At 34.2% G+C, this 25958-nt stretch overlaps 1 protein-coding gene and 1 long non-coding RNA gene across 6 annotated transcripts in view; one reads left to right on the top strand and one right to left on the bottom strand.

The window, feature by feature from the left end:
- LOC139705778 (uncharacterized) overlaps window positions 1-25958 on the bottom strand; it is an 87114-nt gene that overhangs the window by 41151 nt on the left and 20005 nt on the right. The window lies entirely within an intron of this gene.
- Apc (APC regulator of WNT signaling pathway) overlaps window positions 1-25958 on the top strand; it is a 121179-nt gene that overhangs the window by 81694 nt on the left and 13527 nt on the right. For 2 of the 5 annotated variants that reach the window (XM_034635904.2, XM_027927628.3), the window contains exons 8-15: window positions 1474-1578; window positions 11333-11431; window positions 14098-14476; window positions 16866-16961; window positions 18196-18249; window positions 21810-21949; window positions 22515-22592; window positions 23135-23251. In XM_034635904.2, the coding sequence (XP_034491795.2) occupies window positions 1474-1578; window positions 11333-11431; window positions 14098-14476; window positions 16866-16961; window positions 18196-18249; window positions 21810-21949; window positions 22515-22592; window positions 23135-23251 (1068 nt within the window). The remainder of the gene's footprint in view (window positions 1-1473; window positions 1579-11332; window positions 11432-14097; window positions 14477-16865; window positions 16962-18195; window positions 18250-21809; window positions 21950-22514; window positions 22593-23134; window positions 23252-25958) is intronic. The other 3 variants (XM_071612340.1, XM_071612341.1, XM_027927630.3) reach the window with 3 other exon arrangements.

Genomic DNA, 25958 nt, shown 5'->3' with positions numbered 1-25958 from the left:
GTTTTTGCCATCTTTTGTTGTTGTTGTTATTCTACTTTGTTTCTTGTTTTTGGTGTTTTAACCACACTGATTCTTTAATGCACTAGAACAAGCCACATTTCCTCCTTCTCCCAATCCTTTGTGTATGATCATATTTGATTAGAATGCTTATTCTCTACTCCTTCACGTTTTCCGATTAACTATTTATTCTTCACTTCTCCATTCAAACAGCACTCCCTGAAACAACTCTTCCCCAAACCCTCAACCCATGTCACATTCCTTTGTCATACCACCTTGTCAAAGTTTTAACTTCATTGTTTTCATTATTTGAGTGCGTCTGAATAGTCTATAAGCTTCAAGAGAGTAATGTCTAATTTTGTTAGCACTGTATTCTGGAACACATAGTATAAGTAACCGACCATAGAAGATAGTCAGTAATTATATTTTCTTTAAATATATGACACCTTTACTCATTAGGGTCACATTTTTGTGGTCTTAGTGGTTCAACTTTGATTCATTTTGTCTCGAGGTTAACTTTGTGTATTTCTACTCTTGTAATTTTGATGAAATTTATAGAGTGATTTTTCAGATAGTACTGTTTTTCTCCTGTCTGTTGCTTACATATAACTAATACTAGTTCATCAATGGAAATGTTACTTATAAATTAGTTTCTAAGTCACATTTTTAAATGATCTAGGAAAACTTAAGGTTAAAAACTCCTGTGGAAGCCATTTTATAATATCCACTATTATGTCAGATTTTTAAAGAATAATTTTTATTTTAGAGTATCATTTTCCCAGAGCAAGCACTAGGCACTTCTCTAGAAGATGATGGGAAATTGTTTTTTTTCTTTGACTCTGCAGTGGTGTTTTTATAAAGTGACTGCTTTATACTAGATATAATCTTTTTTGAAATGACTGCTCTTACTGGATATAATCTGTCATTTTTATTTCATGTAACAGATGGTGGTTGCATTAGCAAGGTTTTCTGTTTTATTCATTCATTATCAAAATCTAAGAACTTGTCAGTTTCATATAACTTTGCCAGAAAATATGTATAAATATGCCTACACAAAAGGTATTTGTAAGAAAATATGTATAAATAGGCCTGCATAAAAGGTGATAGTTTAATTGTTTTATTTATAGCTCTGTAAAATGCCAGAATCATGTGACCTTGCAGAAAAGACAGTTATTTTCTAGTTGGATTATATTCCTGATAGTGATGTGAGCACAGCTGGTGGAGGATGGTGTTTCTGTGAATCTCAGAAAATCCTTTGTCTTGTGCAGTTCTAATGCTCAAGGGACACATTTCACTTTCCTCCTACCGAGGTAGCCGACTGCTAGCCATGCTGGAGGTTATGAAGTGTAATGTGCAGTATCCATGCCTTTGTCAAGCTATATAATTAATGCATTCAGAACTTTAAAACAAAAAAGCTGTGGACTGAGAAAGCATACACCATTTTTGTATGTAATGATGTTAACTCCATGTTAACAGAGATCATCTCAGAACAAGCATGAAGCTGGCTCACATGAAGCTGAGCGGCAGAATGAAGGTCAAGGAGTGGCAGAAATCAACATGGCAACTTCTGGTGGTGGTCAGGTAAATAAATTATTCTATTATATTTTTAAATGAAATATTTGAATATTCAAAAAGAAGTATAAACTGGGATGGTTTTCAAAATGATCTATAAATCTTATCTATTTCCTTAGAAAGGATATCTCCAGAAGCATTTAGTATCAAAATGCTGTCATTTTCCTTATTACATTTAACAATAATGCTATCAATTTCTAAGTATACTTCTATAGCTCTAGGTCATGTTTCATTGTTAGTCTTAAATAATTGGTGTGAGTAGAGTTTTTTTGAAAGACTTTGTTTATATATGTGATTTAACCTCATTATTGCTTGTATTGGATAGATTTGTTCCTTCTTGAGGGCATTCTGTGCAAAGACATTTTAATGTGGGTTTTTTAAATTATCCTAAGAACTTTGTTAGAGTTCTTATTTTCTGTTATACTTCAAGATTACATAAATGTAGAAATTCAAATCTTATTGAAAAAAAAAATTTTTGATACTCAGAAAACTAAAGATAGCCATATCATGTTTAACTATCACCATAGTATTTTTAGCATCAATAGAAATTGCCATGAATTTCTATTTGAATTTTATTGAAATGCAGTCTAATAGTAACAAAATGTTTCATTGGGATATTCTGTATTCCCCAAATTTTCTTCAGTGAATACATTTACAATGTAAACAAGAGATTTTTTTAAAAAAATAGGACTTTAATTTTATTAAGTTGGCCTTAAGGTAATTTTCCTGTCAATATTAAAAATTACTTTAATTTTTCTAGGTTACTTATTTTTAATATTTTTAGTTGTAGATGGACACAGTACCTTTATTTTGTTTATTTAGTTTTTTGTTTGTTTGTTTGTTTGTTTAATGTGGTTCTGGGGATCAAACCCAGTGCGTCACGTGTGCTAGGCAAACGCTCTACCATTGAGCCACAACCCCAGCCCTTTAGGTTACTTTTAATAGTACTGTTCATGAAAAAAAAGAAAATGCTTCTTTTAGTTCATTAAAATTTAAAGCCTAAAATACCTCATAATTAAGTTTTTAAATTTACTGAGTCAAAACAGAGATATCCATTCATTGTTCCTAGTTAGCAGTATACAGGAAAATTTTTAAGTAGTAAATTATGACAAAAAGCAAATATTTTTTTTGTTTTAATTTAAAGACAGGGTCTCATTAAATTGTTTAGGGCCTCACTAAGTTGCTGAGGCTGGTTTTGAACTCACAATCCTCCTGCCTCAGCCTCCAAAGCCACTGGGATTACAGGCATGTGCCACTGCACCCAGTTAAAAGCAAATTCATATATATATTAGTTGTAGATGTTGTAGATGCACACAATACCTTTATTGTATTTATTTATTTTTATGTGGTACTGAGAGGATCGAATCCAGTGCCTCACATGTGGTAGGCAAGCGCTCTACCACTGAGCTACCACCCCAGCTCAAAAGCAATTATTTCTCTGTTATTTAGGTAACTATTGGAAAGTTTATGTTTCTACACATAGATAAAAGGAAGAAAAATTCAGTCTTACCAACAGGAAAAACAGTGATTTGCTTAGAATTAGACCTACTCTTAGTCTTAGATCATATTCCAATTTTTGTATATTTTGAAAACCATTATATATCCAGCAGAGTATATTATGAGATCTATATGACACTACATCAAAATCATTCTAAGATTAGAATTAATGTCATGGATTAAAACTATTATAATTTGTAAAAGGTTAGATGAAAATGTGGGTAGAATTTTCATAATCATGAGATGGTTAGCAAAACCGTACTGGAAGGAACAATCGGTTTTATGTAAAATGTGACACTTCAGGATGCAGAAAATCATAACAAAATTGTAAGGCAACAAAAGCCAAGATCACATTATTTGCAAACATTTAAGGCAAGCAAAAAATTAAAATTCAAAATACATAGAGTATTTACCAGTCATCTATTTAAAAATGAGTCTTTAAAAATGGGCAAAGAGGGCTGCAGTTGTGGCTTCACATATGTGAAGCACTGGGTTCGATTCTTAGCACTGCATATAAATAAATGAATAAAATAAACGTCCATCAACAACAACAAAAAATGGGCAAAGAACATGAACAGTAAATAAGCAGGAAAAATTAAAATGATAAACATGTGTAAAGATTATCAACTTTTACTAATAATTATACATAAGTATAAATTACAACTAAAATGAGTTTTTGTGGGCAAGTCATTGAGTTATCAAAAATCAGTGGCACTCAGTATTGATACACTAGGAAGTAAACAGGCATTTTCATGTATTCGTATTAATTTCATGAAATAACCTTTCTGGGGAGCAATTTTATAAAATGATTGAAGTTTATAATGCCCTGCTGTATAGCTTATTATAGCAGTATCCAAGTGCTGATGTGGTAATCAATCAAGAGTGGTTGGACATATTTGAAGAAATTCATCTTTATGCTATGTATAGTAGCAAGAAAATTTAGAAATAACCTAAATGTACATTAAGCAATTAATAATTGGCTAATTTATCAGTTAGCCAGCTATGGTTAAATGGCTTTGGAGTTGGCAAATGTGGGAAATTTCACTCCTTCACTAACTAGCATAGATCTTATAACTAACTCTCTGAGCTTTTTTTTCCTCTATAAAATAATTGTGAGAATTAAATGCAATATATGCTTAATACAGTTCCTGACATATAGTTAGTATTCAGTGAAAGATAAGTTATGGTTTTTGGGCTGGGGCTGTAGCTCAGTGGCAAAGCGCTTGCCTAGCATGTGTGAGGCACTGGGTTTGATCCTCAGCACCACACAAAAATTAACAAATAAAATAAAGGCATTCTGTTCATCTACAACTACAAAAAAAAAAAAAAAAAAACAACTTTTTTTTTTAAGTTGTGGTTCTTATTAACAACTATTGATAATTACTTTTTATCGTTTTTTAGTTTTCGGGGAAGGTACCCAGGATTGAACCCAGGAGTGCTTAATTACTGAACTACATCCTTTTATTTGTTGTTGTTGTTGTTGTTTAGTTGTTGATAGACCTTTATTTATTTATTTATATGCGGTGCTGAGAATTGAACCCAGTGCCTCACGCATGGCAAGCAAGTGCGCTACTGCTGAGCCACAACCTCAGTCTTCCCCCCACCCCCCGCCCCAGACAGAGTCTCACTAAGTTATTGGGACTGGCTTTGAACTTAAAATTCTCCTGCCTTAGCTCACAGGTTGCCGGGATTACAGGTGTGCGCCACTGCACCCAGCTTGATGATTATTTTTAAATTAACAAATACTTATTATGTACCAAATAATGAAATGTGTTGGACTCTAGAATTGAGAATTGAAAAAAACAGACTGTAGCCTCATGGAACCTATTTAGTACTCTGCAAATATTAAAAATGATAAATTACATCTCTGTTTATGTAGATATCTAACTTTTGTTTCAGTCTTCAGCCTTTTATAGTGTATCCTCTACATTATAATCAAGAGTGATCCTTCTAAATACAAATCTGATTGTATCACTTACTACTTAGAACCTTTCAGTGACTACTCACTGCCCATAGAATAGAATCCAGATTCTTTATATTACTTACTCTTCCAGCAATATCTTCCATTGTTTGCCCCAATTTCTCATTTGCCTCCAGTAAAACTTCTTTGGTTCCTTGAGTATGAATGGGTATTATGGTTTGAGATCTAAAAATGTCCCCCAAAGAGCTCCTGTATTAGTCAGTGGAGCAATGTTCAGAGGTGAAAAGATTGGATTATTAGAGTTAGGCCGTCATTAGTGGATTAGTTTGTTTTATGGATTAATAATTTGAATGACTACTGGCTGATACCTGTTGACAGATGGGGTATGACTAGAATTAGTAGATCACTGAGTGTGTGGCCTTGTACTTTATTTTGTCCCTGGTTCCTTACTCTATATCTCTGCTTTCTGGTTGCCATGAGCTGAGAAGCTTTCCTCTACCACAGCCTTTCTCCATGATGTTATGCCTCATCTCAGGTCCAAAGCAATGGATTGGCTGGCCCACCTTGAACTAAACCACAGACAACTTTTCCTCCTCTAATCTATTCTTGTCAAGTATTTTGGTCACAGTGACACACACACTAGGCATTCCAAGTAATATTTCCTTTGCCTAGAAAATCTCTTCTGCTTCAGTTCTTTATGCTTTACTCATCCTTTCCCTAAGTTTAAATGTAACTTCTTTTTTTTTTTTTAAGAGAGAGAAAGAAAAAATTTTTATTTTATTTTTTGGCAGACACAACATCTTTGTTTGTATGTGGTGCTGAGGATTGAACCTGGGCCGCACACATGCTAGGCGAGCGCGCTACGGCTTGAGCCACATCCCCAGCCCCTAAATGTAACTTCTTCCTGAATATTTTCCTTGTCTTCATCTCCCTAAAATAAAGTGCTCTCAGCTATCCTATTTCTGCTCTCATAGCACTTGGTACTATTTTTGTTAATTTAATTGTTTGCCTTCCTTTTTAAAGTTCTTTAAATCATACTACACTGGTCTTGCTCACCATTGTACTCCAGATAGACAGCCTGATAGCTTGACAGAGTAAGCAGTTAGTACATGCATATTAGATATTAATAAATACTGACTTAGGAAATTAATTGTAACTTTTAACTTTTAAAAATTCAGTATACATACATATACACATGCAAAATGTCTGGGGAAATGTTGCAAATAGTTATTGCTAAATGTTGGGATTTTTGTTTTACTTTCTTGTTTATATTTTTATGTATTGTTTAAATTGTTTTTTTAATGAACATGAAAAGTTTTTATAATTCATAACAACTCTAAAACCATTTTTCTTTTGGAAAAATAGAAGAAAGTACTGCCTTTGTTTCCATTGCTTGATCACTAGGTTCCTTTTATGAAACATGTTTTTATTTTAGTGTAAGAATGGCAGAGGTGAGGATCTATGGGAAACAATAAATTAGGGCCCAGTATTCAATCCTTTTTCAAAGGATGAATTCTGATAGTGCCATTGACTTAGTTGGAATTTACAAGCACGTTTGTTTGGCAATGTCCATCATAGACTTGCCTACTAAATCAGTGGTTTGTATGCCACTAAGTCTACTAATACTATGTATTGGGTTACTTTTTAATCACTGTTTCAAAACAGCACAATAGCCACTCTCAAATCCTAATGTAAATGAGCAATCTATATTTGGATCTGCAATTTTTTATGCCAAGAGTCCTTTCACCCTAGTCCCAGCTACTTTGGAGGCTGAGACAGGAGGATTGCTTGAGCCCACAAGTTCAAAACCAGCGAGGACAACACAGTGAAAACTCATCTCAAAAAAAAAAAAAAATCCTTTAACCTGTCTTAATAGAATCTATACACAAGACATTTTGAGGTTTATTCTTTTGTTCTATTGTTTGCCCCAGAGTTAATAAACATTGACACTCAACTGAAAATGGAAATCAGTCTTTGAATTTTTCTAGATCAAGGTAGGATGCTCCACCGAAGCACCTGTCCTGGTGCATTTATGTCTCCCAACATGTGAAAGTTCATTCTGCCCCCTCTTTTACCAGGCTTCCTACGCACATTTACTTTGCAAGAATGATCCTTACAAAGTCTAAACTACTCTTTGTAAAATCCTTTATTGTCTTCACTTGATTCTTAGAATAAAGATAACCTTTTATTATGACTGCTATGATTTCTATCTTGTCAGCTTTTTAAAAAATCTCCCCACTAGCTCAAATAGCCTCTTTGGTGTACTGCAGCCTGTGCACTTATGTTCCTTTTCCATATAGTGTTCTTCTCATCCCCTTTTGCTCAGTTAACTCCAGTTCATGGGTATCTAATCTTAAGCATCAGTTTCTCAGACAGCCTTGAATAGATCAAATCTCGCTGTGATAGGTTTTCATAGCATCTTTTTCTTCATTGAAGACTATCACATTTGCAGCTTTATATTTATTTGTTTAATTATTTAATATTTGTGTTCCCACACTAGACTACAGGATCCAGAAGGGAAAAAAATCTAATTTTGTTCCTTTTCATGTCCCACAGTCCCTGATAAATAGTAAAAAATTGGTGGTTGTGGGGGTTGGGGTTGTGGCTCACTGGTAGAGTGCTTGCCTCACATGTGTGAGGCACTGGATTCATTTCTCAGCACTACATATAAATAAATGAGTAAAATAAAGGTGCATCAATAACTAAAAAAAATATTTTTTAAAAAAATTGGTGTTTGGGGCTGGGGATGTGGCTCAAGCGGTAGCACGCTCGCCTGGCGTGCGTGCGTGCAGCCCGGGTTCGATCCTCAGCACCACATACAAAGATGTTGTGTCCGCCGAAAACTAAAATAAATATTAAAAAAATTTTCTCTCTCTCTCTCTCTCTCTAAAAAAAAAAATGGTGGTTGGAAGGAAGGACTGATACTCTTACTAGTAATAGAATCTCTTGATCAGTTATTAATCTCCTTAAGAAATTAAATGGAAGGAAAAACTAGAAGTAAATTATACAGGCCAAATCCTTACTTGTTTAGTGTATAGCTATGTATCTAAATCATTTAGAGTCAGATCTCTGCTCTGCTAATAGCTAGTAAATAGTGATAAAATTCAAAACAAAAATGGGGAAAAGATCAAGTGAATCAGCACATTCTGCTTCTAGTTTAAAAACATTTTATGATTCACTTTGACTTCCTATAATATTTTTTAAGAACATCCAAGCAGCATCATTTATTCCCATAAATATTTCACTGTATATTTCCAAAAGATAAGAACACTTTTCAGAATACATACCTAGTATCATTATCATATCCCCATTGAAGCTAATAGTAATTCCTTAATAGCATCAGACATTCTGTCAATATTCAAATTTATAATTTTTTCATAAATGTATTTTTCCTAGGTTTTTTTGGGGGGGGTTGTTTGGGGGTTTTTTGTTGTTATTGTTGTTTGTTTGTTTTGTTTTTTGTTTTTTTTACTTTGGGCCCAGATAAGGTCCATGAATTTGGATTTATTATTGAATCTCTGAATCTAATTTATAGGTGACATCTCTTTTGTCTCTTTGAAGAACTGAAGTTGTTTTTCTTACAGTTTTCCATACTACAAACTTTATTGATAACATTCACATGATATAGTTTAACATATTCTTTTATCTTCTGTATTTCCTATGAACTGGTAGTTGGATCCAGAAATTTGATCAGATTTGGGTTCAGTCTTTTTTGGGGTACTACATTTATGGAGGTAACATGGTGGTCTTCTATCAGGAAGCACATAATAATCTGATGGAAGACCATATTACCATATTAACAGTCATTAATAACACCTAGCTCCATTAATTCATTAGGAATTAATTACAGAATTAATTGAAATACTTGTGTTAAGAGAAACTGCATCTCCTACTTGATTACTTTTCAATGCAGTTTGTACCCAGAAAATCAAAGAAAATGTTTGTATCTTTCTGCTCATCTGCCTGGTTTCACAAGTTGGAAGCCAAAATTATGTTTGAAGTAGAACCTTTTTGAGTTACTTTCTAAAGTTACTTCCAAACAGAAGCCAGGTATGGTGCCTCACACTTGTGGTCCCAGCTACCTGGGAGGCTGACACTAGAGGATAACTTAAGCTCAGGATTTTGAGGTGAGCCTGGGCAAGATAGCAAGAGTGTCTCAAAAAAGAACAAACATTAAAAAAAAAAAAAAACTTTAAACTGGGCACAGTGGTACATGCCTATAATCCCAGCAACTCAGGGGGCTAAGGCAGGAGGATTGAAAGTTCAAGGCCAGGCTTAGCAATTTAGTGAGGCCTGATTAACTTATTAGGTGCAATCAAAATAGATTGTATCCCAACTTGCTCAGTGTAACTGTCAGACACAATCATTCTATTCCTCCTCAACAAATATTTGAATGGCTTTCATGGCAGTGTGTATTTAAAGATGAATAAAAGAAAACCAAAAAATAGACAAAGAGAAATTCTGATATGTATTTGGAGAGGTTCCCTTTAGTCATTTTTCTTATCCCCACTTCATTACTTCCCAGCTTATTTTTTCACTTCACTATTAATCTTTTCCCTACCCCTTTCACATAAAAGATAATATAAAACTCAATTATCAATTTTCAACATACGTTTACTAAGCATCTACGTTATATCAATAATGTACCCTGCCATATAGTAGTGAACAATATATATGCTCCCTTTTCTTCAAGAAGCTTATAAACTAGAAGACAGTCAAGCAGTTTCCAAAAGTGTGTTAAATACTCTTGTAGTACATAGAGCTACAGGAATACATATTAGAAAACTAAAATTGTGCCACGTACAATGGCACACGCCTATAATACCAGCGGCTCAGGAGGCTGGGGCAGGATGATTGCAAATTCAAAAGCCAGCCTTAGCAAAAGTGAGGTGCTAAGCAACTCAATGAGATCCTATCTCTAAATAAAGTACAAAACAGGGCTGAAGATATGGCTCAGTGGCTTGTGCCCATGAGTTCAAACCCCAGTACCAAAAAAAAGAAAGAAAACTAAAATTAAACCTAATTTTTAGGTAAAGTTGTTCCTGGAGAAAGATATAAATTAACTTTATATGACATCTGAAAGATCATCAGGCAAAGTAGACATAATCTTGGTGAAAGATGATGGTGGTCTGAAAGTTTCTTCTGTGACCCTCAAATTTGAGAATCATTTCATCAACAGATAATCTGAATGTCTCAAAATATTTAGGAAATAGACTCTTTCCGGTTTTTATTAGAGGTTGGGTTTGAGGACTAAGAGAAGGAGAAGTCAAGAATGACTTCCAGATTTCTGTTGTAGGCAGCTGGAAGGATAGTGGTGCAATTTAGTGATAACACAAGATGAAGAGGAGGTTAGTGAGGGAAAATAATGTTTAGTTCTGAAAATGTTAAGTTTGCAGGTCTTAAGTTGGAATTAAGAAAAGTGAACAATGTGATCATTGAAGGTGTGGAAGATCTTTGCATCCCTAATAAATATATGTGGGAATATGAAAACTTAGACTGAAATCCCAAAGCAATAGAATAGTGTTCCATAAAAGAGGAAATAGTTAATAATATCCACCATTTCCAGATAGGTGAGATGGAATAACTATAGCGTTAAGCTATTAAAAACTAGCAAGAGAATTATGGAAGTGATGAACCACAAGAAATTTAAGCTGGAATATATAGAAAGATCCAGATACTGGATGTTCTAGTCATTTCTTTTGTTGTTTTTTTTTTTTTTCTCATTTTTTTAATTATTAGTTGTTCAAAACATTACAAAGCTCTTGACATATCATATTTCATACATTTGATTCAAGTGGATTATTGTTCTAGTCATTTCAAAGAAGCAATATCTTAGTGAAAGTTGAATGCCAGAAAGTAAGAAGAATAAGATAATCTTCTCTGCTGTCTCTCTACTCTGGAGAGTGCTAACAACTTTTACAACTTGGGAAGTATTTCTACAAGTCTAACCAGCATAAATAATACAGACACATGAAGGGAGTTAAGTCTAGAAAGGAGAGTCACTCTGGACTCTAGTGTTCTTAATCCAACCTGAGATTTCCCTTCATGGGTATAAGTAGATTTTTATTTGGAGGGATATTTTAAAAACCTCTCACTGGAATTTTTTTAAATTAACTTTATTGAGGAAAGATTACCATAAAATAAAATACATTCATTTTAAGTGTATAGTTGAATGAATTTTAACAAATGTCAAATATATATTCATTTTGAGATTTACAGTGGTCATACTTTTAATGATATATTTAGTTGTTTACTCTATATATGGTTCGTTTGAAGTACCTTCATATAAAGTTATCCATATTTATAATATAAATTTTACTGTTCTATAATTTGCTTACTTTCTAGGGTTTAACTACACGAATGGACCATGAAACAGCCAGTGTTTTGAGTTCTGGTAGCACACACTCTGCTCCTCGAAGACTGACAAGTCATTTGGGAACCAAGGTAACAGAAGATTACAAACTCTGGTTCCTAATGCTATTAATACTTTATTAAGACATTGTTCACATATATTTTCTAGAAGAGAATTCTTACTAGGTCTCCATAACGTCAATTTTTTTTTTCTTTCTTCTGCTACTGAGGATTGAACCCAAGGTCCTATGCATGCTAGGCAAGCACTCTACCACTGAACTACATTCCCAGCTTTCTGCCATGTTTTTATACAAAAAAAGCATAAACAAAGGAGAAAAGGATTATTAAAAAACTGGCAAATTATATAATTGTTAATTCTTTTTCAGCCTCATCTTACACTTGTCTGCAGGTATCCTAAACTCCAGCCAGACTAGCTTACTTCCTGAATTGCCTGTAATTTTCTGCCTCCATACTTTGTCTGCTGTGGCATACGCCACTTTCTACCCCACCACAAATGGTTGTAACAATACTAGCCAGCCTCCAAAATTCTTCTTAGGCTTTGCTTTTCTAATTCTCAGGGTCTCCTTAAGCTCCCCAAGTGATCCACTTACCTGGTTTGTATCACTAACAATTGGAATGAAGCTCTCTTTGGAAAACAGGGACTATATTTTATGTATCTTTTTCAGCATCTAGCACAGTATCTGTACATAATGAGTGTTTAATATTTATTGAGATGCATGGAAAAATTATTGAGGTTGAATGTTACCCAGGGCTGATATGTGAGCTTTCTTAGGGTAGCTCAGATGTTAGTAAATCTTTTAGGATTGTGGGAAAATGTTAGAAAGAAAATATTTGTTTTAAAGCCAAAGCCTGATGGGTACAGTGACACATGCCTATAACCCCAGCAACTCGGTAGGCTAAGGCAAGAGGATTGCAAGTTTATTATCAGCCTGGGAAACTTATAGAGATCCTGCCTCAAAATAAAAAATTAAAAGAGCTGAGGATGTAGTTCTATGATAGAGTATCCCTAGGTTCAATCCCCAGTATCACAAAATAAAGCCAGAAGCTTTAATAGAATATTAACTGAGATGAAATTTAATGTTACCAAATAATACATTTTCAATAAAAACTAAATATTCCATTTTTTTCTAAATAATATAACAACTCTTAAGAAACACATTGAAATAACTAATGTTGACTTAAGGAATGCATTTTAGGGTAATCAATGATATGATCAATATGAAGCTTAATCCTTTTTATAATTCACAATAGTTAACTACTTGAGATCTCTTGTGTGCCAAGGTAAAATATGTACATTATTGCTAATCCTCTCAAATGCCCTGCGAGATATTCTTATCCCTCTAATGAGAAAACTGAAGTAAAAAAAAAATGATAATGTTAAGACTTTACAATGTATTTTGAATGCCAGCCACTGTCCCATATGTATTATTTTATTTGGTCTTCACAAATTACTCTGTTTGGAACTTAGAAAACTAAATCTCAGAGAAATTAAATAAATTAACTAGCATCAACCAGCTTATTTGTAAGTGGTGGAGCCAAAATTTGAACCTAAATCTGATTTATTCATAGTCCTATATTATCTTCCTAAAATTTCATATCTAAAAGTAGGTATGTTTACACATTCAGAGCAGCATTTCTCAACCTCAAAACTATTAGCTAGATAATTCTTTGTTGCATTATGGGATTTTTACAGCATCCTTGGTCTCTACCCACTGGATTCCCTTACTTCTGCCTCCCAATTATTATAACCAAAAATGTCTCCAAGATATAGCTAAATGTGTCCTGATGGGGGCAAAATTGGCCCTGATTGAGAACAACTGAGTTAAAGAGATAACACTCTATACTTTTATGTAATAGCCTCTAGCTTTGAAATGAAGCTAATGACAGTCCAGGATAACTAGGTACTATTTTCCTGTTTCTAATCTATTTCTAAATAAATTCTTAGAATGTATTGTCAAAGTAATTAATGCTTACCAGTTGGCTTTAAAAAAAGAAAATGACTATATGTCCTGGCTTTATCACTCCTTATGTGATCATGGCATTTTCATTTTTATGACAAATATTTTGCATTTATAAGAGAGAAATTATTGGGCTGGGGTTGTGGCTCAGCGGTAGAGTGCTTGCCTCGCACATGCGAGACCCTGGGTTCGATCTTCAGCTCCACATAAAAATAAATGAATAAAATAAAGGTATTGTGTCCAACTACAACTAAAAAAATAAATATTTTTTTAAAAAGAGAGAAATTATTAATTTTAAAATATCATAATCTGATCAGAATTAGTGATTATCTTGAATTAGTATTTAGTAAATAACAATTATTACAAAAATGTTTTCTCATGATTGTAGTTGTAGATTAAAAAATAAAATTTTTAATTACATAGTGGATTTAGATAAACCACATTCCTTGTTGTGTGTGTGCAAGATATAGACATCAGTTGATTTTCACTCATAGTTGTTAGTAGATTACCCCACCCCTAATCCAGACAAATAGCATTTAAGTATGATAGAACCTACTTTCTTATTTCACACTGTATAATACCACTGCTACTATTTATACACATAAACAAATTATTGATTATTGTCTAGATTTTGATAAAATACCATTACTTCATCCTAAAGATTTTGTTTTGTTTTGTTTTTTTACTAAGTTACAATAGATATCCCATTCATCACTTCATTAGTCTTGGCTTTTAGATATTAAAGTCATAATTTTATTTCTAAACTCATTTGGCCCACAGGTGGAAATGGTGTATTCATTGTTGTCAATGCTTGGTACTCATGATAAGGATGATATGTCACGAACTTTGCTAGCCATGTCTAGCTCCCAAGACAGCTGTATATCCATGCGACAGTCTGGATGTCTTCCTCTCCTCATCCAGCTTTTACATGGCAATGACAAAGACTCTGTATTGTTGGGAAATTCCCGGGGCAGTAAAGAGGCTCGGGCCAGGGCCAGTGCAGCACTCCACAACATCATTCACTCACAGCCTGACGACAAGAGAGGCAGGCGTGAAATCCGAGTCCTTCATCTTTTGGAACAGATACGAGCTTACTGTGAAACCTGTTGGGAGTGGCAGGAAGCCCATGAACAAGGCATGGACCAGGACAAAAATCCAAGTATGTGCTTTATAATGTACATCATAGTGCATGTTTGAAAGCAAATGTAAAAGTTTTAGATTAGAAAATTTTGTAGTTAATATGTTGTCTTTATGAATGAAGGAATTAATTCATATTAGCTGTCTATGCCATTAACATACATAGCTTAAGTCTGTATTTTCCTAAAAAAAATTAACGAAGGAATACGTTATGTACACTACTCAGTAATCAAAAAAGAACAGCAAATCAAAAGAAATTTATATAGTCAAAGCTTAGTAGAGCTAGAAAGAACTTGAAAAATTGTTGGTTGCCCTTCTCTTTTATTCCATAGGGGAAGCTCAGAAAAGCAACTTTACATTAGTTCCTCCAGCTACTAGTGACCAAGCTGTATTCTTTCACATATTCCTATCAGTCTATTCAGTGGACACTGTATTTCTGTTAATGTTATGTGATCCTCCAACAAAAAGGGAAAGGGAAAGCATCATCATCTCCATTTTACAGATGCAGAAACTGAGACTCAGAGAGGCTAAAAGACTTGTTATGGCCTCACAGCTAGTAAGTAACAGAGCCAGAAACACAAACAGGCTGAATGTGCTGTTAGCTCTTTACTCTTCCTACTGTACCACCTTGCTCCAGGCAATGGGCCCCAGTTGCTGGTAATAATAAGCCCCCCAGCTCTTTGCTCAGGAAGAGACCCTTGTTCACTAGCCCTTCTCCCTCAGGAGCAGGGAACATAGAAGTTGGGTCCCTTGGGGACGTAACTTCATTCCTGTAGCCAAGAACCAACAGCAGTAAGTATATAAGGTAAGACCTTCCTTCACCCAGTAAGAATTAACGCATGTGTGCACATGCATGCACACACACACACACAGGATAAGTAGATGATTTTTTTCATATCAGCCTATTGATTTGGGGATCAGTAAAAGGAATTGTGGTAAAAACATGGTTTAGGAAACCATAGCAGATTTTTTTCCAAGCTTAAATATAAACATTATTTTAAATCTAAAAATTTTTAAGATAAGGAAAAAGTAGAGTTGATTCTTTATATCTGCTATCCTAGGAATGAGGAGAGCTAATAAGATATATTATTGAGAGAATATTGCCTTTCTGAATTGATTCTTGGCTAACCACAATAATGAAATGGTCCAGATTTTTTTTTTTTTTTTGGCTCATGGTACTAGAGATTGAACCAGGGCCTCAGGTATGCCAGGCAAGTGCTCTACCACTAAGCCACATCCCCAGCACCACATTATTACTTCCAAACAAATACTTATGTCAAGTAATAAGTTTTGAAACCTTGTACATAAGCCAGGTATGGTGGCACACACCTGTAATCCCAGTGATCCAGGAGACTTAAAATAGGAGAATCTCAAGTTCAAGGCTACTCTCAGTCCCAGTGAGACCATCTCAAAGGACTGGGAATGTAGCTTAGTGCGACATCTTTTTCTTTAAATTTTTTACTATCTATTATATGTATGTATGTATCAGTCTAGTAAATTTTATCTACTAGGTATTACATTGGTACATATACATTTTCCATTTTCTTTCATTCTTTTCCTTTCTTTTTTTTTTAATGTTTTTTTTGTTTGTTTGTTTGTGATAGTGAGACTCAAACCCAGGGGTGCTCTACCACTGAGCTACTTCCCCAGACCCTTTCATTTATTTTTTTGAAATGATGGTCTTACTGACTTGCCTAGGCTGACATTGAACTTGCATTCTATTGCCTCAGCCTCCTGAGTTGCTGGGATTATAAGCCTTTGCCACCATGTTGAGCCTCAGCCATGGGCTTTTAACCCACATTTATGAAAATAGCTAAAGTTATAAACAAAATTAAACATTTTATTCCAAAATGTTTTTATTCTTTCATATAGTGAACATAATTAGAGGGAGAGGAGGTACTTGAGAATTAACCCAAGGGTGCTTAACCAGTGAGCTAGTGCGCTATATCCCTACCACTTTTTATTTTTTATTTTGAGACAGAATCTCAATAAGTTGCTTAGGGCCTTGCTAAATTGCTGAGGCTGCCCTCAAACATGGAATCCTCCTGCCTCAGCCTCCCAATTCACTTGGATTATAGACATATCCCACCATGTGAAGATAATTTTAAATTATTAGATTTGTTAATTATACCATAAACATACTGAATTAGATTAAGTTACCTGGATATTAGATTAATAGAATTGGTAAAGGATAGATGAGTGGTAAACATTTTTATGGAACCAAGAAAAGCTTTTATTCATTTTCTGTTCCACATTTGTAGTCTTTATTCTCATCCACTCAGCAAATATTTGTCAATCCATTAAATTTATATGCATTAGGGTTATTCTAATGATCCTTACGTATTTTTAAAGTATAATCATTGTTTTTCAGGTAACAAAACATTATGTTTTACATCAATTGTATTTTCCAGTGCCAGCTCCTGTTGAACATCAGATCTGTCCTGCTGTTTGTGTTCTAATGAAACTTTCATTTGATGAAGAGCATAGACATGCAATGAATGAACTTGGTAAGACAGAAATGTTTCCTAATGCCATAGACAAATACTTGTGGATTTTTTAAAATCGTGGTAGAAATTTAATATACTACATGAAGATATTCAATCATTGATAAGTTGAAATATAAGGATGCTAACTTCTATTACTTCCTTCTTGTAGCAAAATACTGTACCCTGGTTTCCCTGAGTCAACAGAAACTGCTACCCTGTTATAAACTAACTTAGATTCTGAAATCTTAGCCAATTATTACAAAAATTATTGAACAGACCCCTCCTGTTCCTGTTACCAGGGTTAACCTGTGTAACAGTTTATATAAGAGTAATCTGAATTATTTTGAAATATAGAGATTTCATTTTCCTTGAGATCTGTCAGTCACTTCTGATAAACACCAAGAAGAAATATTATTAAGCATTTCATTTATCTTCACGGTTTTCAGTATTTTACTCAATTTTCATCATAAGCGGCATGGTGTCTTTGAAACTGATTAATATAGAAAAACATTATGCTAAAAACATTTCATTAATTTTGTAACAATTAGTCCTTTAGGTATGTGTTATCACACGCTCTAAACCTTATATAACCTGCATTTGTGCACCCCATTTTTCATGAAATGGTTTTTGATTTTTAGGTTCATTTTGCACATGTGATATTTATATATTGCATGATGCTGAGCCATCTCATGTGAGCTGTAGTTTTTCATGCTACAGCAAGAACCATACACTGAGTTTCCATCTTAGTGTAGCTGTGCCTTGCTTTTTGTGCTGTTTATGTTACATTACATTCCAGCCTCCACTTTGTATTCCTGTTACCCTCATCATTGTCATTCATCGTTTATCTTATAAGTGATTAAAGTCATGAGACTCTTAAACGCAGAGAACTCGTACAGCCAAAAATGAGTGTTGTCTCCTTCAGAGTCATCACTTTGGGAGGCTCTGTACTTTTGAATTTCAGGCCTACCCTCAGCCATGCTTTCTTCCCCACAGTCCCACCTGATTCTCTTTTCTCCCCTAGTATCCTGTGGAATCTCAGTTTATCTTGAGTTCTTCCCTCATTATTTTAAGTTTTTTTAATGCTAATAATAATGGGAAAGGAATAATAATAATAAACAGAAAATCCAGTTTTAAGATATTTTTCTATTATAAATGTTCCTATGTTCCAATGGACTGTAGACTAGGACTGACACATTAATCATCTGAATTTCAAAATAAAACTTAGACTCAGTATTTGTTCCTCTTCCTTCTTCAGGTAGGAAGGCTACCCGGGGCATTTCATCACAGGAGCTAGGGCAGGGGCTTTCAGGTGAGGAGCAGGATGGGGCCTCTGGGGGTGTGACTGCTGGGGACATAGCCACAGGGATTACCTTCCTCTCACTCCTAGTCTCCAAATTTACACTGGGGCAAAAGGAGAATTAAGGTTTGTAAATTGGGGGGAGATAGTATAAGATAGTACAGGCACCTGGCAGTAAGGAATTAGGGAAGAAATAAATCCTAATTAGATGAAGGGAAATCCTGAAGCTCAGTCCATTGGGACTGTCATATGTGCATATATGAAGATCATGGTCATTTAACCTTTTACCTATTAGTATTAGAATATTTAGACTATATATATATATATATATGATATTATATACATATATGTGATATTAATCTGTCCCAGAAACTGTGCTAGGACTAGAAATTTTTAATAAGACATGGCCCTGTCTTCCAAAGAACTTATGATTTATTTGCCTTAGTGTTTTACAAAGTTTCTAGATCATAATATCACCAGAGATGCTTGTCAAAACATATAGATACTCTAGCTCTGTAGCAAACAGACTCTCCAGGGAGGAGACTAAGAATCATATTTAACAAGCAACTCAAATGATGCTTATGATCAGGAAACTTTGTGGAACATTGATCTCTATAGAATATTGATACTGAGCTCCTGATACTTATTTTAGAATGGAGCATTTCATGCTAATGGTGGCTATCTAAACTAAGTAAAACAAAAATAACGTACTTTTAAAAATTAAACATCATCTCGGTTTTTTTTTTTTTTTTTTAAGTTAAGAAACTGAATTAAGGATTCTATTTAATGTCACCTGAGGCAGTTGGTCCTCCATTATTTGTAAGGTTATAAGATACCATATTGGACAATAATTACATCCATCCACACCACTGTTTTCTAACTTAGACATCAAATAAAATATATAAGGATGTGCTTATTACCTTGAAACATCCTAACTTTTTTTAGGGCAGCCAATTTTTATTCTATCGACCAAAAATTTGCATATTTTACTGAATCCATTTATAGTTTTAGCCTATGAATTATATTCTTTGCCTCAAAATTCACTGAAATCTTTTCTTCTTATTTGCCTGGCATTGTAAATGATTTTGTCTTGTATCTGATGTGCCAGATTTTTATTGAATGTTCCTTTTTTTCATTAGCCATGTTGTTCATGGTTTTGTTGACACCCATCATATCTTTCTTTAATCTTTTTTCTCAGAATCAAATCCTAAAATGTTTAGTTTTTCCATACAAGAGGTTTCAAGTCTTTGACAATTTAATGCCTTCTTGGGACCTTCTTTAGATGTACTTTTATCTTTTTTAAGAAAGCATTCCAGATATTGCTATATATACCAGGCAGGATTTTATGAAGAAACAAGACATAGTTTGTCTAACTTCACTGTTGATATTCTGCTTCATAATACTCGACATTTGGGGGATCTCATTAATATCCTGAGCCACAGTCTTCAGGTCTGCAGTGACTCTGATAATATCCTGGGTTAGAATTCTGTTATTATACTTCTCCTTTATCCAACTGCAGTATCATCTACTCCCAAGGCTTCAGTTACCACGTTAGGGTTAGTGTTCAGTGTTTTTCAAATTTACATCTTAGTTCAAGTTCTCTCTCCTGAGTTTTAAACACACATCATACTTCCTAATTGACATCTTCCTTTAGGTGATATTTCAGAGATTCTAACTGAACTATCACAAACTGAAATTCTTAATTCCCCCACCCTTAACTCTATTTCTTCCAGCATTTCTCTTGGCAAAATCAATCCACTTGCTTAAGCCACAATTTTTTAAAGTCATACATGGTTTCATTTTTATTCCCTTCATCTAGTAACTGAGTACTTTAATTCCACTTCTTAACTATATTTCAAATCAATATTTTTTTTCTTCCCCAGTTCAAGCCACCATTGTCTCTCTTGTTCTATAATACTTTGTCTTATGCCACTCCCTGTTCCAGTCATAATCCATTCCACACATTGCAGATATAGTAGTCTATTTAGAATGCCCATCTCATTATACTTTCCTATGCCTAAAATCCTTAATGTGGCACAGAAAGTCTTACATGATCTTACCCATTTTTGTAGACTCATCTTGTGTCCCTTTCTTTGTTGATTCATATTTCAAACCCAAGGGCCTCTACACATGCTGTTTCCTCTTCCAGAATGCTTCTTTCTCGTACTTTCTCCACCATTGTTAAGTACTCATTCTTCCTTAAAGATTTGCCTTAAACATTATTTTCTTCGCCTTTTTCTCAGGACCTCCCCCCAACCCTGGGTCTAGGTTAAATCCACTTATTAACCCTGGGCTTGAAATGTCTGTCTTTGCTCTAGTCTGTAAGCTTCTTAAAGACAGTGACTAGTTTTGGTTCACTGATTATATATTTTTCTACTATCACAGGTAAATTCAAGAAAAATCTTTCTAACTACAGTTTAGATTTTCTTTGAACAAATTAATTTTTACTTACCTATAGTCAAAGTTGTCTGTCATTTCTGCTAGTCATAAAGATTTTCGTGAATCTTTCTACAGTTAAATCCCTTGGCCTGGAATTCTTGCTCCAAGATAGAACTTTGTTTGCAAATTTGCAAAGTTCCAGATCATTTATAAAACCATAATATACTGGCCTTCTTTCAGATTAATGACCTATTTAGGCTTACATTATCCCAGAATTGCTTGTCTATATTCATCTTTTTTTCCTTTTTTTCTGTGTTAGCCACTTCTCTGTAACAAAACAATATTCCAAGTCCCATGATTATTAATGTTTGATGATGAATAATATTTTTCATAGCTTCACATGCATTTTTATCTTTTTTTTGTTGTTGTTCATTTCCTCACCATTTTACTTCACTTTTTTTTTTAAGCCCTTCTTTCGTTGTCTTTTCCTTTCACTTTGTTTTCCTCCTTGCCCTCCTACTGTTGGCCACTGTGGGCATTGTTGAGCATACCCAGTAGTAAGAATCAGGGGGAAAGAAAATACAAAATCCTAGTATAGATGGTATTCAATACTATTAAAGAAAAGTAAAGAGATTTTTTTAAGCACAAATAGTTTTATAGAACTTAGTTGATCAGACATTCTTTTTGATGAAAAAATAATCATTGCTTAATGCACAGTTTCTTTTAAAAGTTTCATTATTCCTAAGGGTAATTATTTTGACAAATAAAAAATACTAAAGTAATTAGGCAACAATGTGCGACAATGAAGAGTGTTTTTTTAAGCCCTAATAGTAAAAATAAGTTGCCTTTTTCTATTAATGTTTAGAAAGACCTAGTAATAGAAAACGGTCATCTTCATGGTTGGCAGCATGTAATATATGTGCAGTAAGTAGAAAATACACTCATTCAGTAAAGCAAGGGGCTGGAGGGTGGAGTAACTTGCAGAAAATGGAATAGCTGTCAGTTGTACTTTATAAATATGTTACACTAAAGTCCTTTATAACAGCTTTTGTGGCTTATAAATCTAAAGGCAGATTTAAACCATATATACTCATTCTTTGAGGTTTCTTTTTCCTAATATTTAATTATCAATTTGATGATAATTTGTTTTATTTTAGATTATTATCTTTTTCCTCTTGCCCTTTTTAAATTAGGGGGACTACAGGCCATTGCAGAATTATTGCAAGTGGACTGTGAAATGTATGGGCTTACTAATGACCACTACAGTATTACTTTAAGACGATATGCTGGAATGGCTTTGACAAACTTGACTTTTGGAGATGTAGCCAACAAGGTATGTTTTCTTAAGATCTGTTTCTTAAAGACAGCTCAGGTTCATAAGTTAGGTCAGGTTAGTTTACTTTCACATACACAAACTACTTTTCACTTACTTTCTTTGTCTCCCTTCTAATGAAACAATGACTAATAAAAACCTGTACTTCAAGTCCACTGCATATCCTTACTCATTTCATTGGGCTTTGCCTAAATAAAGGCAAAAGTACATATACAGGTGAAACACCATAGTGAATTTATACAGTTATATTACAAAAATTGTTATTATGAATCTGAAAATCCTGATGACCAAGGCAAGTGTGAGGCACATACTAATTCCATCCAGGTAAAAGATCTTACTTTAAAATCCTTTGCTTATATTTCTTATCTATTCACTTTATTTTTTTCAGTTTTACAAGGATAGCAGAGAATTGGGAGGGCATCTATCTTTCTTCTAGATAATCTTGTTCTACATCTTTTACAGGTGAAATATCTGTTATGAACAGTGAAAACTAGGTTTGACATTTAGTAAGCACACACTCAAGCTACCTTGTTGATGACGCTCTGTTTAATATCTAATTTTACAGGCTACACTATGCTCTATGAAAGGCTGCATGAGAGCACTTGTGGCCCAACTAAAATCTGAAAGTGAAGACTTACAGCAGGTACCACTTAGAATCTCAAATGTTTCTTGGATATTAGCAGGTTAATATTCTGACTTAAGTCATAGCTCAGTATTTAGTACCTCATGTTTTAGAGTAAAGTTTCAGTAACATTAGAATAAAGGAAAATAATTATAGGAATTTCTTTGCTACAGGTAGAGCATTCCTAATCCAAAATCTGAAACTTTTTGAGTGTTGAACATGACAGCACAAGTAGAAAATTACACACCATGAAACTTCATGCACAAAATTATTAAAATGCTATATTAAAGTTACTTTCAGGTTATATATATATATAAGATGTGTATGAAACATGAATTTTATATTTAGACTTGGGTGCTATGCCCAGGTTATTGCAAACTGTATATATGCACATTCCAAAAGCAAACAAAATCTGAAACCCAAAACACTTCTGGTCCCAAGCATTTTGGATAAGGTTTTCTCAACCTGAATAGATTTTACTCTTAACCTCTAGCATTAGAAATAAAAGGAAGCTAGTATTAAGCATTTTTATACAAATTTTTCTAAAATTGATTCATTTGCAGGTTATTGCAAGTGTTTTGAGGAATCTGTCTTGGCGAGCAGATGTAAATAGTAAAAAGACATTGCGGGAAGTTGGAAGTGTAAAAGCATTGATGGAATGTGCTTTGGAAGTTAAAAAGGTACCCTTGAAAATACTCAGTAGTGTAATATGGATTCATGTTAGCTAACTTTTTTTGCCACCTTCTCCATACTTCTCCCCTCACCTTGCCAGGAGATTTCCTAATTTCTAACCTATTTATCTTCATTGTTTTAGTTCAATCTCTAGGAGTATTAAAGGGGAAAGAATTTGTATATGGTAGTTTAGTCAGGGTTTCCTCAGCTCTGACGTTGTAAACATTTTCGACCCAGATAATTATTTGTTTTAGAGGGCTGACCTATGCATTATAGGATATTTTGCAGCATCCATAGCCTTTGCCCACTAGCTGACAGCACACCATCCCCCTGCCCCCGACAGATGTGATAATCCAAAAGATTTCCAGATATTGCCAAATGTCTCTCAAGAAAAAGGTACAAAGTCACTCTTGAGAATCTGTTGTATTACTTGTGAGCTCTCCAAATTTCAGTTCCCCAAAGTCCTAAAAATTTAATGATCAATAGGAAACTCCAAGTAATAATTTCTTTCTAGGACATATCTTCAGGCAGTTCCGAAACTAAGCTAGTTTAAAAAAAATAAAATAAATAGTAAACTTGAAATCGGGGAGCAACCAAGCAAGTTATCTTAGCCAAACTGGGCTTCCTTGACCCAACTGGCCAAGACCTGTAGCCTAAATTTTCTTCTTAAAAACTTTTATTTTCAGAGAGAGTGAAGAGTTTTTTTGTTTGTTTGTTTTTCACTGTTTATTTAGTTGTGTATTTTTAGTGAAGTCTATTTTTTATAACTGGAAGACACTTGAAAATTTATTAGGAGAAAAGTATTTAACTAAATTACTAGTTATAAAGATAATATTCAAATATGCTTGGGGTATGCATAAAGATACCTTTAAAGCTACTGAATGGAGCTGGTCATAGTGGTGCATGCCTCTAATTCCAGCAACTTGAGAGGCTGAAGTAGGACAATCACAGTTCAAGGCCAGCCTGGGCAACTTAATGAGAAGCTGTCTCAAAATAAAAAGGACTAGGGATGTACCTTAGTGGTAGAGTGCCCCCTGTGTTCAATTCCCTGTACTGCAGAAAAGTAAAATAAAATTGAGCTGGAAACTAACACTTCAGAAAAGAAGTTATATTAATGACCATTAAGCACTAGAAAAGATAAATGACATCCTTAGTTCTAAGGGAAATGCAAATCAAAAATACAGTGAGATACCATTACACAGATCATATTAGTTAAAGTTTAAAAATTGGTCAAGTGTTATAAGGATGTTGAGCAGTAGAGATCTTATACACTGCTGGTGAGAATGTGAAATGGTGTAACCACTTTAAAACATTTGGCAAGGACTGGGGTTGTGGCTCAGTGGTAGAGCACTTGCCGAGCATATTCAGGGCACTGGATTCGATTCTCAACACCACATAAAAATAAATAAATAAAATAAAGGTAGGGCTGGGGATGTGGCTCAAGCAGTAATGCGCTCGCCTGGCATGCGTGAGGCCCGGGTTCGATCCTCAGCACCACATACAAACAAAGATGTTGTGTCTGCCGAAAACTAAAAAATAAATATTAAAAAAATAAAATAAAATAAAGGTATTGTGTCCAACTACAACTAAAAAAAAAAACAAAAACACTTTACAGTGTTTTTAAGTTAAACATACACCTGCCATATGACCCAGCCATTGCACTTCTAAGTATTTTACCCAAGAGGAACAAAAACTGATGTTCACACACAGAATTACACATGAATGTTCGTAGTAATTTTGTTTGTGATAACATATATTAGAAATAACTCTGATGTCTGTCAGCAGGTAAATGGTAAACAAATTGTGGGATATCTGTACAATAAAATTCAACTCAGCTATAAAAAAGAATTAACTAGGCAGGCATGGTAGCACATGCATATAGTCTAAGCCACTGGGGAGGCTGAAGTGGGAGGATCACTTGAGTCCAGTTGTTCAAGACCAGCCTAGACAATACAGACCTAAAGATCTACATACAGATTTAATTGATACAGACTTAAAAGGCTAGATTAAAAGATACATCCTACTGAAAAACACAGAAGACCATAATAAATGGAAAGACTTGTCCTTTTCTTGGAAAAGGCCATTTCACCCTAAATTTATCTGTATTTTTTTTTTTTTTTTAAGTTATGCTGTGTTACCCAGGCTGATGACCTTAAGTAATGCTCTTGCCTCAGCTTCCCAAGTAGCTGGGACTTAAAGAATGTGCACAACCATGTCCAGTTTCATCGATAAATTTTTAATGTAAGGCCAATCTTGGAAAAACTAGCCAATCAGAAATTGCTATTATACGATTCTGATTTGGGCTTCCTGGTTAACAATATTAAGAGTTTGTTGGTTTCCTCTTTGTCTGTATTCAGTGCAGTGGTCATTGTGAACATGCTTTTTCTCTAATTAGTCATTGATTGCCTTTCAGCTTTATTTACTACTGCTCATGATCAAGAATCAGGACTTCTTCCTATTTCCCCTGCATGTATGGCAGCACTTTAACTCTGTTCAGCTAGCTTACACCTTCCATACAATAGAGCCTTGTCTTTAATGTGTTCTGTGCCCCAGTTTTTACTGTTTACTTAAAAATGTGAGTACTTTACTCTTGTCCTCTACATCTTCTCTACTGGATCCTTCTTATGTTTCAACTACATAAGAAACCCAGTCTTTTGAAAATGAAAATAAAATGCTCTGTGGCTTCTAACTACTACAGTGTTTTTCTTTTCCTGT

Source organism: Marmota flaviventris, chromosome 5 (assembly GCF_047511675.1).
Source record: "Marmota flaviventris isolate mMarFla1 chromosome 5, mMarFla1.hap1, whole genome shotgun sequence".
In the NCBI taxonomy this organism is placed as follows: Eukaryota; Metazoa; Chordata; class Mammalia; order Rodentia; family Sciuridae; genus Marmota; species Marmota flaviventris.
Note: the sequence above shows the minus strand (reverse complement) of the source record. Positions and strands in the feature narration are given on the sequence as shown.